Below are 13234 nucleotides of genomic sequence, written 5' to 3'. Positions count from 1 at the left end.
TGAGCAGGGCTGCAGTGGGAAAGCCCAGCCCGGAGGCAGAGGGCAGGAATGCAGTGTGGAGGCATGAAGCACTCCCCCTAACCCCTTGGAGCTGCCGCGTCCCCAGCCAGACACCATCCTGGCTGCCAGGCCTGGTTTAGGCATTGAGCTATTCCCCCTAGGAGCTTGGTGTCTGGAAAACAAGGCACAGAGGCTGGGGCTGCCAAGGCAAACACTGGCTCTGGGAACCATTGCTCCAGCTCGTCCCTTCTGGCAGGTTCTTGCAAGAGCCCTGCTGGGCTGGCTGTGCCCCCGGGGATGCAGGCATTCCACCAGTCCCATTTTCTGGGGAAAACAGGGACATGGTGCCCACCTGTAGTGTCTTCATTCTTGTAGCAGCCTTAGCTCTGGAGCTGCTCCATCACTATGAAGGAGAGGGGTGGTGGGTACCAGCCACAGCACCCGGCCTCACTCCTCACCTGGGCATGGCTAGGAAATGCATTGGGCACTGCAGAATGGGACCACTGGCTCTGCCCATGCATCGTGCCTATAGGGAGCATTTGGCGACAGTGGCATCCTGCAGGCTCAGAGCAGTGGGTGCAGGAGCTCCTGGTTTTCCCTCTCCCAAAACTGATTCCAGCCTTTTCCCAGGCACAGAGGGCTCGGCAGTGGGTTCCTGGGCCAGGGAATGGGTTCTGTGTGTTCATGTTTTGGCAGGGTTTCTATAGAGACGTGACCCTCTTGTACTTTAGGGATCAAGTCTGCTGTGTGAATCAGAGTGGTGTCACTGACGGCTCCTTCCCTAACCCTCACAGAGAGCTGTGCACTCACAGCCAAACTTTGCCAAATCTGCCCCATGTAGCAGCAGGGGTGGTGGGGTCCCCATATCCTATCTGGGACCTGACACAGCTGCTGGAGAAGCCCTTGGCACAAATCCAGCTCTTGCTGCAATCAATTATTTACTGTCATTAATAAATGAGCTTAAAATGCCAACCCTTTTGCTAGCCTGTGGCAATCCCCTGCAGCAGGGAGTTTCCCTGAAGGACAGCACAGGAGCCACATCCAGCCTGGCCTTGAATGTCTCCAGGGATGGTGCATCTGCCAGCTCTCTGGGCACCCTGTGCCAGTGTTGTACCACCCTCACTGCAGAGAATTTTTTCCTCATGTCCAGCCTGAACCTCCTCTCTTGTAGTTTAAAACCATTACCCTCATCCTATCGCAACAGGCCCTGTTTAAAGTCTCTCCCCAGGCCAAGTGCAGGCTCCATCCCCAGCACCTCTGGGCAGGATCCTCAGAGTAGGGAGAAGCTGGGCACCACCAGGCCAGAGTGTGATGGGAAAGGGCTGATGCAGGGCTACTGGGACTAGTTAAGCAAGTGTTCTTGAGATGGGAAGTCTGTTTGGGGTAGCAGGAGTGGGATGCCCTCATGGTTGGTACTTGGGTTAGTTGTGGGTGTGAAGGGATATGGGGCAGGGCAGGTACAGCATCCCTGTTGCTGCCTGCTCCCAGGCGGCAGCCATCAAATGCAAGTTTGTTTTTTTTTGTTTGAGGCTGGCTTTTTTTCCTCCTCCTTTCTTTTTTTTGCCTACATTTTCTTTTCCCCATGAGAGTTTCACTGGGGGAATGCAATGAAATTAAAAATAGACAAAATTCAGCTCTGCTGCACAAGGGAGTGCTGGGAAGCCAACATCCATCACAGCTTCCTGTTACCCCAAAGGGGACAACCTGGCTGCTCAGGCTCCAGGTGGGTGATTTCTCTTCCCTGTTTCCCCACCATGATGTGGCATAGGGGCTGGGCATCCCTTGTGGTAGGTACAGTGGGAACCCCCAGCAGGGCTGTTATGGCCAGGAAGCTGAAGGATGCCACAGGGCTTTGCAAACTCATGTGGGGTTATCTGTGTGCATTCAGAGGGATCAGGCTATCCCTGTGCTGCTGGGGCAGTGAAAGGACCAGGGCACTGACACAGCAGAGTCAAGCACTTTGCTTGAGCAGAGGAGGCAGCTCTGGCCTCAAATCCTTGTGTATTTTTGTGTTTATTTTTGGGAGACCTATGTGAGCTGAAAATGCTCCTTTACTTGAGGCTTGGAAAACATCCTTCCCCTCGGGGATGTCAAGTATTCTATTTTTCTTCAGCTCATACTTGCTAGTGGGATAAAAAAGTTTGGAGGGCTCTGGTAACTGCAGACATGCTCTCCAGGGTACAGGGGAAAACAAAGTGGATTCAGCTTTGCTTGGAAATCCCCCAAGCCCAAGAACTTGTCCTAGGCAATTACCCTTGCTGGCTCCCAGCTCTCTTGAGAGAGGGAGCCGTGCCCTGCAGCTGCTCGCTGGGCACAGGCAGGGATCCCACCAGCTGCCATGAGAGCAGCCCCGGTGATGGGTGCCAGACCAGGTATCCCTCAGCCACGGGAGGAGCAGGATTGTCACCTAGTGGTGTTTCTCAACAGAAGGCTGAGGGCACTTGTGCCACCAGAAACAGGGCTGCATTCCTTGCACTGTCCTTAGGGACCCAGAAAAGGGACCTGTGAGTGCACAGAGGCTGGACCTAGAGGGACACCGCAAGCTGCACACATGGAAAACACCAGGGAGGGACTTGCTGGGGGCAGGAAGGATGAGGGCAGGCCTGTGCTATAACATCTGAGCTAGTCCATGCAGGGAAGGGAGATGCAGCATCGTGGTGCAGAGGGGCTCGTGAAATGCAGGGAGGTGACAGGATAGCACAGCTCTGTCTGGCAACATGGCTCTGATGTGACAGGGCCTGGAGCAGCCCAGCTGGGCAGTAAGGCAAGGCAGACTTAAAGCATTTGCTGGGAAATCAATAAATAGGAGCCAAAAAGGATGAAGTACTGGAAGATGTGATTTAAGATGGGATATTAAAAGCGACCCAGTAAGCACAGCTTGTTTCCACAAGGGCCAAGAACTGGCTCTGATATTCCCTGAAGTCAGTGGAGTGGCTTTCCCTGGCTTTGCCAGGCTTTGGCTCAGCCCCAGGAGGAGAGGTTAAAGTCCTGGGTGTAAATATCAGAGAGGGTGTAGGAGAGCAGGCAGGGATGAAGGAGGAGGAATAGCATGAAACGAAACAGAGGAGGATTTTGGCTATAATCCCCCTGTCATTGAAGTGCACTGGGCTGTCACACAGGGAGAGCTGCTGGGGCAGGCTCTGGCCTGGGGGCATCTGCTAGGGAATTTCCTCCCCTGGATATAGGCTGAGCTCTGCAGCAGCCTTTGTATCACCTGTTGGTTTTCAGGTGGGGGAAGCAGCAGGGGCAGAGGGAGGAATACCTGTGCTGGTGGGATGGAGGTGTGCACGCTGCCAGTGGGTGTGCAAACCTGTGGCTCCTCCTCTCACTCTCCTCTCTCTTGCTCTGTCCTGGCCCTCCGTGATGCTTGGGTGCGGCAGAGTGGAGCAGCTCTATCCCTCTTCCCTCCCTGCACCACCACTATGGCATGACCAGTCTGCTGATGGAGAGAGCAAACACCTCTGCACCCCTTCCCCTTTGCCTCACCTCCAGTGAATTTTTAACCAGGAATAAAAGGTGTGGTGTCAACAGCCTTGTTTTCCAGACCCAGCCCAGGGCAAACAGTGCCACTGGGTGAGTACCCCATGCCAGGGCAGGGCTGGGAAGGTGCTTCCTCTCACTGGTCCCTGGAGCAGTCCCTGAGCCATGCCCACACTCCTCACCAGCCCCCAGTACAGATGTGATCTCCCAGCAGCAGAGCAATGCCTCATGGGTGCTGGGCGGCCTCCCAAAGCAGCAGGCGTTGCTTCCTCAGGGATCCTGGCTGGATTTGATAGCCACAACAGAAACAGCCAGGGCTGTGCCAGGAAAATGCACCAAACCCTCCTCAGGGAAGGATTTAGCCAGGAGGTTTCCTTGGGCTGCCGCTGATGGAAAGCTTGCAGAAAAGAGCAGATGGCAGCAGAGACTTTGGCCAGACCATACGCGGGAAGACTGGGGGAGTGATGCCTGGATGAAATTAGAGGAGATTTTTCCATGTGGCTGGGACTTGGAGAGGTTTGAGAGGTGGGTGAGGGCTACCCCGCTCTTCTGTCCCATGGATGGAAATCCCAGCCACAGCCCTGGTGTGGCTCTGTGCAGGCAGCCCTGTGCTCTCACAGCAGCAGGGCTCACCCCATCCCACCGAACCCTGGGGAGCTGGCCCCAGGGCTCCTGTGTTTGTTATTGCTCATGCTGTGTGATACTAACCATGGGATAGTAATTCATACCCTGACTCCTGAGGCTGGGAGCTGACCTGAGAAGTGACTGCTGTGGGCAGCCAGCTCCCTTAACCAGGCTGGAAATGCTTTAACAGTTTCTGCTAGAGAGGGCTGTGTGATTGCCCATGCCCAATGGGCATGGTGGGATAGACCTTGGGAGGGCACTGCAGCGCATCCAGGAAGGCAGTGAGCACAGATTTTGGCACAACAGCAAGTGTGTTTCACAGGCTCAAACCATTTGGGGCTTTACAGCACCAGTGGCAGGCTGCTGGTGGGTGTGCTGGGCTCCCCTGCCAGCACCCCCCAGTGGTGGCCCTTTCCAGGGCCCTTCCCCAAGCCCCCCTCTCCCACACTGCCTTTCCTGCTGCCATGCTGTTCCCAATTACTCCCAGCCTAATTTGCCCTGACAACCACCTTCATGCTGTTATTTTCCCGGATGGCCAGTAATGGGATTAGGGGTGTGCAAATCCGGAGGTAATGGAAGGTGAATGGGGGGAGCGGCACATTGACCCCCACTGTGGAGTACCCTGTGCTGCTTCCTACAAGCATCTTGCGGGCCTTTTGATGGAATCACACATCTGACAGCTCCCCCCTAGCCTCTACTGGTCTTTTTTATGCAGCACTGTAATTTTCTTGTCAAATAAGAGTCCCACATTGAGCCGGGTAGGGCGTATTTCACAACATATTGTCTCAGCTGAGCAGGCCCTTCACTTGCACGAGTGCAGGCTGAAGGCTTCTGGGTCATGCCTTCACTGGTGCATTGTCTCCTTGCTGTGCAGGCATGCTGGGGGGATGTGGTGTGAGAAGGGTGAGAGCCCCTGCCCCACTCCATTGAGGGAGGACAGGAGGAGAGCCAGGGGCTGCCACCCTGGCAGGTGGTTTGCTATGTGGAAATAGCTGTTTTTTCTTGCTGTGTTAGCAAAACAAACCCAAATCGGCTTATCTTACCCACCCTGCCTTGAAATGCCAGTGACTTTTCCAGTCATTACCCCAATAATCACCAGGGCCAAGTTGCTCAAGGGGGATATTTAGGCAGGCAGCATGTGCCCACAGCTCTGGTGTGCCCAGGAGCTCTCACCCTGCAACCCTGACCCAAGAACTCGGGAAACTCTTGGGGAATCCTCGAGACCTGGGAGGACATTGCACAAAACATGCTGAGGACAGACCTGGGGATCTGGTGCTGGCTCTTGCCAAGGGACCAGGGAGGAGATCCTTGCCATAACAACAGTATCCAAGCAAACAAATGGGACAGCCCAGGTTTGTCTGCAGGCCATTGCTAAGCTATCCGGGAGCACTGGCGCCTGATGCTCTGGGATGGAGCCTCACCCACAGATTCATATCAGGGCACAGACAGCTGAAGCATGCTCTGCTCTAATGGTTAAATTAGCTGGAACAAGGTCTCCAGATAAGATAAAGCTGTGCTTTGCTGAGGAGGCTGTTCTCCATTGGTGTTGACTGGGTTGTTTTCCTTGCAGGCTGTGAACCTTGCTTTGAAGAGATGCTCGTGTTTGGATCTGGTTTTGCTGAAAGGCACTGCCTCTTTCTCTCTTCCGCTTCTACCTGGATCCATCTGTGCCTGGCACCAGGGTTGCCCCAGCTTGTCCTTGCCTGTGTGCGCTGTGGGCAGCATCCCACTGCAGAGGAATGAGCTTACTGCTGCTCCAGGATGGCTCATGGACCGTTACAGCTCAGTTTTGGCTCCTGGGGGTACCCTGGATGGCAGAAGGTGTAGTGACCCCTAATGTTGGGCTGTCACAGCATTTACAGCCAGCTCCTCCCAGCACAGGCCAATGGGAGCTTAGTTCATTGCCCCGCCACATGCTGATGTATTTCACACACCGTCATTTGGAGTGTTTATGGACTCACTCCCTGTAAAACAAGCAAGAATGCACATCCCATGAGCTCCCAGGGTGCTGCTATACTCTGGGAGCACCTGCAACCCTTCCTCCCTCCCTGCCTAGGAGCTCTCCACCAGCTTTGCTGCACTGCCCCATGGCTATGTACCCATTCTGATCAATGGGACAAGAGCATGGTAAAGGTTATGAGCAGGATGCATGAACAGCTCTGGTGAGGCACAGTAACTGGGGCTGCTATCCTGCAGCAGCCTTCACCCTGAAATCAGCTCACTGTAATCCCCATTGGTTTGCATGATGCACTGACACTTTGGCTCACCCCTTTATGAAGCAGGCTAGGGGCAGCTCAAGGTGAGGCCATCCTGCAGCACGGCAGGGCTGGCCAGTGTTAAACTAGGGGCTATGTGGGGCAGACATCAGGCACAGAACCCTGTGCAGGCAAGGCTGGCACAGAGCAGCATGCAGCTCGGTGGCGCCTGCTTTGTCAGAGCTGCCACCAGCTTTGTGCCCACTCTGCTGTGTGGACAGTTTCCAGAAAGTCCATGGGGAGCAGAGGGGAAGGGGTGGCCAGGCTCTGCCTCAGCTGCATCAGCCCAGTGCACAGAAGGAGCTGGGCTGAGTGGTCCATGGGGACTAGCCAGAGGGCAGGGTCAGCTGGAGGAGACCTGTGGGAGGCTGCTTTTCAGCTGCCCGCTGGCACAAAACCTGCCTTAAAAGGGAGCACAGCTGAGGACGACTGTCCTAGCCAGGCAGTGGCCTCAAAGCAGCCTGGCACCCTGTGGGAGGGGAGCATGGCCATGGGAGAGGGGAGAGGGCATGTCTTGTCCCCTGAATTTCGTCAGGTGCAGGGAAGGGGTCCTGGCCTGGACAATGCAGCCGATAGCTACGGCTCAGTGCAGGGGCACGTGGTGTGGCTGAAATACAGTGCTTACATGTGTGCGGTGTCTCGCAGGGGAGGGAAGGATGGGGAGCGTGCAGGGTGGAGGAAGCAGCCTTTGCAGGACACTTCTTTCCTCCCATGCTGTGAGACAAAGTCTCAGCATGACTCACGCCTTAGCTGGGAGCGGGTTTCCCAGCGATGTCACAGCCCGCACAGGTTGCTGACTGCCTTGCTGAGCCCCGCAGTGCCCATGCACATGTCAGAGGTGCTCCCCAGCCAGCAGTGGGGTGAGCCTGGCACCACAGACAGCAGTGGGGAGAATGGGACAAGGGACCCCATTGCGAAGGGAGGCTGGAGCCAGGCTGGGTTATAAAGCAACCACAGCTGAACTTCTCTGGGCACAGCTTGCCGCCTCTCTTCCTGCACCCACGGGTGGGCTCCGGTGTCAACAGGGCCCTGTTTGTGCAGGCGAGGGGTGCCCTGCATTTCGGGAGGCAGACACTAGGCGTCCTGGCGCTGGGTTTCACAAGCCCTCATGACCTTCCCAGAACAGCAACGTGCCCTGGGGAGGATTGTTTCATACAAAACAGACCTTTGGATAGGCTTTTCATTTCCTTAACAGCCAAGCATGAAGGAACAGCAAGTCCTCGCTCCTAATAAAATGACAACAGTCAGCGACGTGGATGGGATGGTTCTCGACAGTGAGTGGAGCCATGTCCCGCACCCACGCCATTCCTCAGGTCCTGCAACAGCCATACATCTCCTGCTTCACCTCGTACCCCAAACTTCCCCATGGGCAGAACACCCCGCCTGAGGGTCGACTTTTACTTTGAGATCTGTGCTCCTAGGGATAGAACCCTGGTGGTCAGCATCCCATGTATCCGGGAGTGTGATTGACAGATGCCAATCACACCCCAGCCCCAATCAGAGTGGGGCTTAACCACCCATACCGCACAAGCATGGGCAGGGAGCAGACAGGGAGCCAGGGTGCAGCGAACCGGAGTGCAGACGGGGCACGGCTGGAAAGTGTGGAGTGTGCAGGGGGTGTTGAGAGCAGTGGATACAGGGGTGCAAGGGGTGTAGGGCTGCAGGATGCAAAGGGCATGCGGGTGAACAGGGCGGAAGGGGTGCAGAAAGAGCAGGTGGAGACACTGCAGGGGCAAGGGGTGCAGGGGTGCAAGGGCTGCCAGCCCCGCCCTGGGCAGCCCCGGCAGGGCTGTGCCCCGCACTCGTGCTCCCAGCTGCGGGCGGGGCCGCACATCTGGGCGGGGCGGGGCGGGGCCGGCGGGCAGTGACTCCGGCGGGGCCAGAGCAGAGCATCCCACAGGCGGTGCGAGCGGCGCCCCGAGACGAGCAGAGCCGGGACCATGCCCAAGTGCCCCCGCTGCCAGAAGGAGGTCTACTTCGGTAAGGGCTTCCCGCTCCCTCCCGCCCGCCTGCCTCCACCCCTCGGGGTCCGCCGGGATGCTTAAGCCGGGGTACACTAATACTGCACCTCTCAGGGTCCCCGGGCACCCTGGTACTTACAGGTCCCTGTGCACCCAGGGCTGCGACTCTGGGTGCTCAGATGTTGTAGAACCCATCACTCCAAATTGACGGGGTGCCCCAAAGTTGTGCAGCCCTGTGCAGTGGGTCCCTGGCTGGGTAGCCCTATAATCCACCCAAAGAGATGCTTCACTGCAGGGAATGGGCTGCAGTGGGTGGCCCAGCCTGCAGACAGGGTCATGGCACAACATGGGAGCTCTGCTCTGTTTGCTTCCTAGCATTGCCCACAGTCCCGTACCAGTTTGGAGCCCAAAAGCCCAGCTGGTGCAGCCCCCTGCTCTAAACACCTAGGCAAGCAAGCACCTTCCCAATGGCACGTTCCTGGGTCAATGGGTTGCCCACATGTTGTCCTGTGTGGTTTAGCAGAGTGAGGTGACTGCTCTGGGGCATTATTTTTAAACCACCATTGCAGGCTAGTCATGAGTCTTACTGGACTCACTGAAAATGAGACATAAGGGACTCAAGTGCTGTCACTTTTGCTCACTCTGCCATATTTCTGCTCTATTTATGTGTGTGTCCCAACTTCTGCCTGTGCTCTGCCAAAGAATCTGGAGGCTCAAGCACAGGGCTGCCCTCCCTTTCAAAGAGCTGTGTCTGTTAGTGATGCTCACCCTCCGGAGGTGTGCTGGAGCTGTTATGGGCACTGCCTGGAGGGTGGCTGGGGATGTGGCTTCTGTAGTTGGGGAACACCACTTTGCCTGAACTTGTGCTTGCCACTTGCAGTCAGGCTTTGAGGTGGGGCTTTGGCACAGTACAGTTCATGTCTTCCTTCTGCAACTGAGGGTCTTGGGACACCTCATTTACCCATGTGGCTTGGTATCAGGAGCTACCAAGGTGCTGGTGTCAGTGTCTGCCTTTCCATGTGGATGGGCTTTGATCCCAGCCAGGGCGAGCTGGGTTTGCCATGCCCGCAGGTGCGGCTGTGGAGGTGCTGGTCTGGGGCTGTTTGACCAAGGAGGGGTTTGGCCCTGTGCTTATCAGGCTGCTCTTATGAAACGTCTCTGTTGGTGCAGAGGCTAAGGAGGGTTCAAAAGGTGCAGGTGGCCCAAGCTCACTGCCTGATTTCTGTGCCCGCAGATAAGGAGCACCGGCAGAGGAGGCAGAGCAACCCCTGCTCCCGGGCACAGCGGGGCTCTCAGAGCCTCATGGTCCTGCTTGGGCCTGCTATGGGTGCTTTCAGCCAGATCATGTCTATAGAGAGCAGGTGTGAGGAGGAGATGATGCTGAGGACTGGGGATGGAGTTTGCAGGGCCACCACCAGCTTTCCAGGGAAGCCTTGTCTGCGTGGCTGAGGGCTGGAAGGGTCCCGTTGCAGAGAGCCTTGTCAGAGCTGCTGTCCAAGTGTTGGTGCAAATACTTGTGTGAGAGCTGGGGAGGCTGAGCTCCTTCCAGCAACTCAGTGATGGGAGGGCTCTGCTGTGAGCCAGGCTCAGGGGGGGTGAGGAGGGGGAGGACACTGTGGCCCCCACAGGGCCGCGGGCATAGGAGGCTCTTTGTGGTGCTTGGGGATGGCAGCAGGGCTGCCTCATGACATTTGGGCACTGCCCGCGCTCCCACCTCTGCAGCCGCCAGCTTGCTTCTTGCATAAGCTGTTGTGGGCATATTTGGACTCCAAAGAAGAGATGCTTTAGGCTGCTGAGGCCTCTCCCCCAGGGCATGTTGTGCCAGCAGTGACCCAGTCCCATTGCTTGTCATCCTTTTGGAGGCATGGGGAGTGCTCAGACCGGGCTCTGATGGGGTTCCTGTGGAAAGCTCTGCTTTATCACTTAATAAATCCCCAAGAGTTCATATGCCAATATGAAGAGCACGTGTGCCTGCAGAAAATACCTTTCTCCCCCACTGTGCTGCAATTAAAAGCCACTCTGTGTTCCCCCTCTCTCTATAAATGTGTCCTGGCTGCAGCAAGCAGCATATTGTCCCCCCCGCTGATGCCTGAACCACATCCAAGCTCCAGCCCCGCTCTGGTTTGCCATGGTGCATGGAAAATCAGAGCTGGGGCCAGAGCTCTGGTGGCTGGAGGGAACTGGTTTGTGTTGGCAGGGTGCAGTGATGGCTTTGCCATCCTGATCCTTGCCAGTGTCTCCCCTTGACCCCTGCCAACTCCAGTGATCACTTGGGCTCCAGACAGCTAGGGAGAAATTCATCCCCTTGCAGGCTGATGTTGGAAGCGGGGACATTCTCAAATCCTTGGAAGATGGATACAAGTCAGTCTGTCTGCATGGATGTGGCAATGTTCACCCTGGGCATGCTGTTTGCAGATCCTGGTGCCTGGATGTACACGACAGTGTGTGGGCACAGCAAGCACTTGGATTTGAAACATGGTGCCCTCTATCCTGGACAAATAGACTTGAGAAAATGCCCCAAAATGTACATCTTCAGGCTGAGGGAGGCTAGCCTGCCCAAACCAACTTGCTCGGTGCCTTGGCTAACCCATCTCCTTTCCATGGCAGCTGAGAAGGTGACTTCTCTGGGGAAGGACTGGCACCGACCCTGCTTGAGATGTGAGAAATGTAACAAGACCCTGACATCTGGAGGCCATGCAGAGGTGAGGTTTGCTGCCCAGGAGGTCCCTGTCTGCTGCAGCTAGGGATGGGCAGAGATAGAGACGAAGGGCGATCAGGGCTGATGCTCTTTCTTTCTCCCTGCAGCATGATGGCAAGCCATACTGCAACCACCCCTGCTATGCTGCCTTGTTCGGGCCCAAAGGTAGGGTTGCTGTGGTTGGAGCTGTGAGGGGAAGGGGGCTTGGGGCTCGTGTTGCTGCCCAGCGGTGATGCTGACCTGGCTCTGTCTCTCTTCCAGGGTTTGGCCGGGGAGGAGCTGAGAGCCACACATTCAAGTAAACCGCAGGTTGGTGCCTGCCCTTGGAGCTCCCCTCTGGCTCCAGCTCCATGGGCTGGCTGGGGCTGTCCTCCCCCAGGCGAGTCGGCAAGGCACATGTACCACGGTGTCTCTCTGGGCTGGCCATGACTCCCAGCCCTCACACCTGTGCTTTGGAGCAACCTGCTGGGTTCCAGCTCCTCCTCTCCACCAGCCCCACACGACCATCACCACCTGCTTAGCTCCAGCAGTGGATGCCAAAGGCTTTTGCTTTGTGGCCTGTCGGCGGAGACAGCCTGTCCTGGAGCACTGTTGTCCATGGGATGTCTCTGCTCCCTGCCCAGCCTGACTTCATCTGCCCCTCTCTTCCATCCCTCTCCAGGTCCGACGACCAAGGTTCCCAGCACAGCCTGAAGACAGCATAAACACACCGCGACAGACATGCATTTTTGATTTTAGTTCACTCTGTACTAGACTAGCACATTAAAAGCAATAAGTAACCAAGACTAGGGCTGGTGTGGAGAGGGGCTCTGCTCCAGATGGAGCGCTGCTGGGATGGGGGCGTTGGAACGCCCTGCCGGATAGGAAATTTGGCCTGTATTGCTGAAGGCTGCCTGGAGAGGAGACTGCACCCTTCCAGCCAAAACCCAGCCCTGCTTCTGGCACCCAACTCTCATGGGTGGGCTCACAGTTGTATTCTCATTCTTTAATAAACCAAAAGATGCTTCCCCCATGTAGCAGCTGTGCTCTTTGTAACAGGGGTACTGTGGGACTTGCTTGCAGAGTTCTTGCTGCTTGCTTGAAGACACCGTGTGATGGCTCCATGTGCTTTTGCTCCTGGTGTTTGCAGGGTCCTGACCTTGGCTGCCCACCCCAGGGGCTGCCTGAGCCCTGAGGGGTGAGAACAGCACCCGGGTGCTGAGTGCCCCCCAAGGGAAAGGGATGGTGGGTCTTGTGCCAGTGCTTGTGTGGGGTTGAGGTGTCCCTGAGCTCAGGGGGAAGGTCCTGCCCCACTCATGGCCTCACTGGGTCTGTGTCATGACATTTTCAGAACTATAGAGCATGGTGGTTCCTGTCATGAGCCACCTCTTGTCACCTGTGGCTGTCACGGGGTTAATGCAGAGGCACGCAGTGCTGCTGGAGAAGGGTCTGAGACTGCTGACCTGAGGTCTCTGAGGCACCCAGCAGCCTCCTGGCCATGTCCCAGCCCCTGGCAGTGCCTGCTGGAAAGCCATGCCCATGGGCAGCACCCAGCTCTTTGCTCCTGGATCTCAGCTGGCACTTTGCTGCCTTCAGCTGGGGCAGCGAGCTGTCTTGCTGGGAGGTGGCTGATTGTAACATCAGGAAAACGTAGTATTTGCTGCTTCTGCTCTGAGCAGCCATATGAAACAGACAAGTTACTGGCATGGTAGAGCCAGCCTCCCTCAGTTGGGAAAGCAAAGATGCAGTATTACAAAGTGAGATCTGGATCACAAGTGCTTTTCTCTTTTCTGTTTCAACCTCTATGTGCTGCTGGAAGAGCAGCACTGACAGATGTAAAAGATGTCAACTTGAGGGATGTTTCTAAAATGGTTTCTTAACCATGTCTTTTCCTAACCTGAACCATTCATTTACATATTCAGACATACTTCACAACACAGTTTTTGTCTGCAGTTTGTGCACGCATTTCCTTAGAGACTTCTTTGCATCTTACTGTCACACCAGCCTTCCTGGGACTTGGCCAGAACCCTCAGGGGTCAGAGGTACATCCAGTATCTAGTGTCAAAATCTTTGGTGTCAAAAGCAGCCCGATCTGATAAGTGTCTTAAAACATCCAGTGAGCCTGATGCCAAGAGTCTTTGCATCCACTAAGCACACTCCAGTGGGATAAACTCAAACAGCTGGCACTGCTTTGCCTCCCACCCAGTTAGCACAACAAATGCAGGCATCTGTGTCAA

The 13234-nt window shown here is 56.0% G+C and overlaps 1 protein-coding gene across 1 annotated transcript; it reads left to right on the top strand.

The window, feature by feature from the left end:
- The first annotated feature begins 8235 nt into the window (after window positions 1-8235).
- Window positions 8236-12030, top strand: LOC101877225 (cysteine-rich protein 1). Its single transcript, XM_005147097.2, has 5 exons — window positions 8236-8339; window positions 10928-11022; window positions 11126-11183; window positions 11280-11327; window positions 11680-12030. The coding sequence occupies exons 1-4, from the start codon at window positions 8300-8302 to the stop codon at window positions 11318-11320; spliced, it is 234 nt and encodes a 77-aa protein (XP_005147154.1). The 5' UTR covers window positions 8236-8299; the 3' UTR covers window positions 11321-11327; window positions 11680-12030.
- The last annotated feature ends 1204 nt before the right edge of the window (window positions 12031-13234 follow it).

This window comes from Melopsittacus undulatus, chromosome 6 (assembly GCF_012275295.1).
Source record: "Melopsittacus undulatus isolate bMelUnd1 chromosome 6, bMelUnd1.mat.Z, whole genome shotgun sequence".
Lineage (NCBI taxonomy): Eukaryota > Metazoa > Chordata > Aves > Psittaciformes > Psittaculidae > Melopsittacus > Melopsittacus undulatus.
Note: the sequence above shows the minus strand (reverse complement) of the source record. Positions and strands in the feature narration are given on the sequence as shown.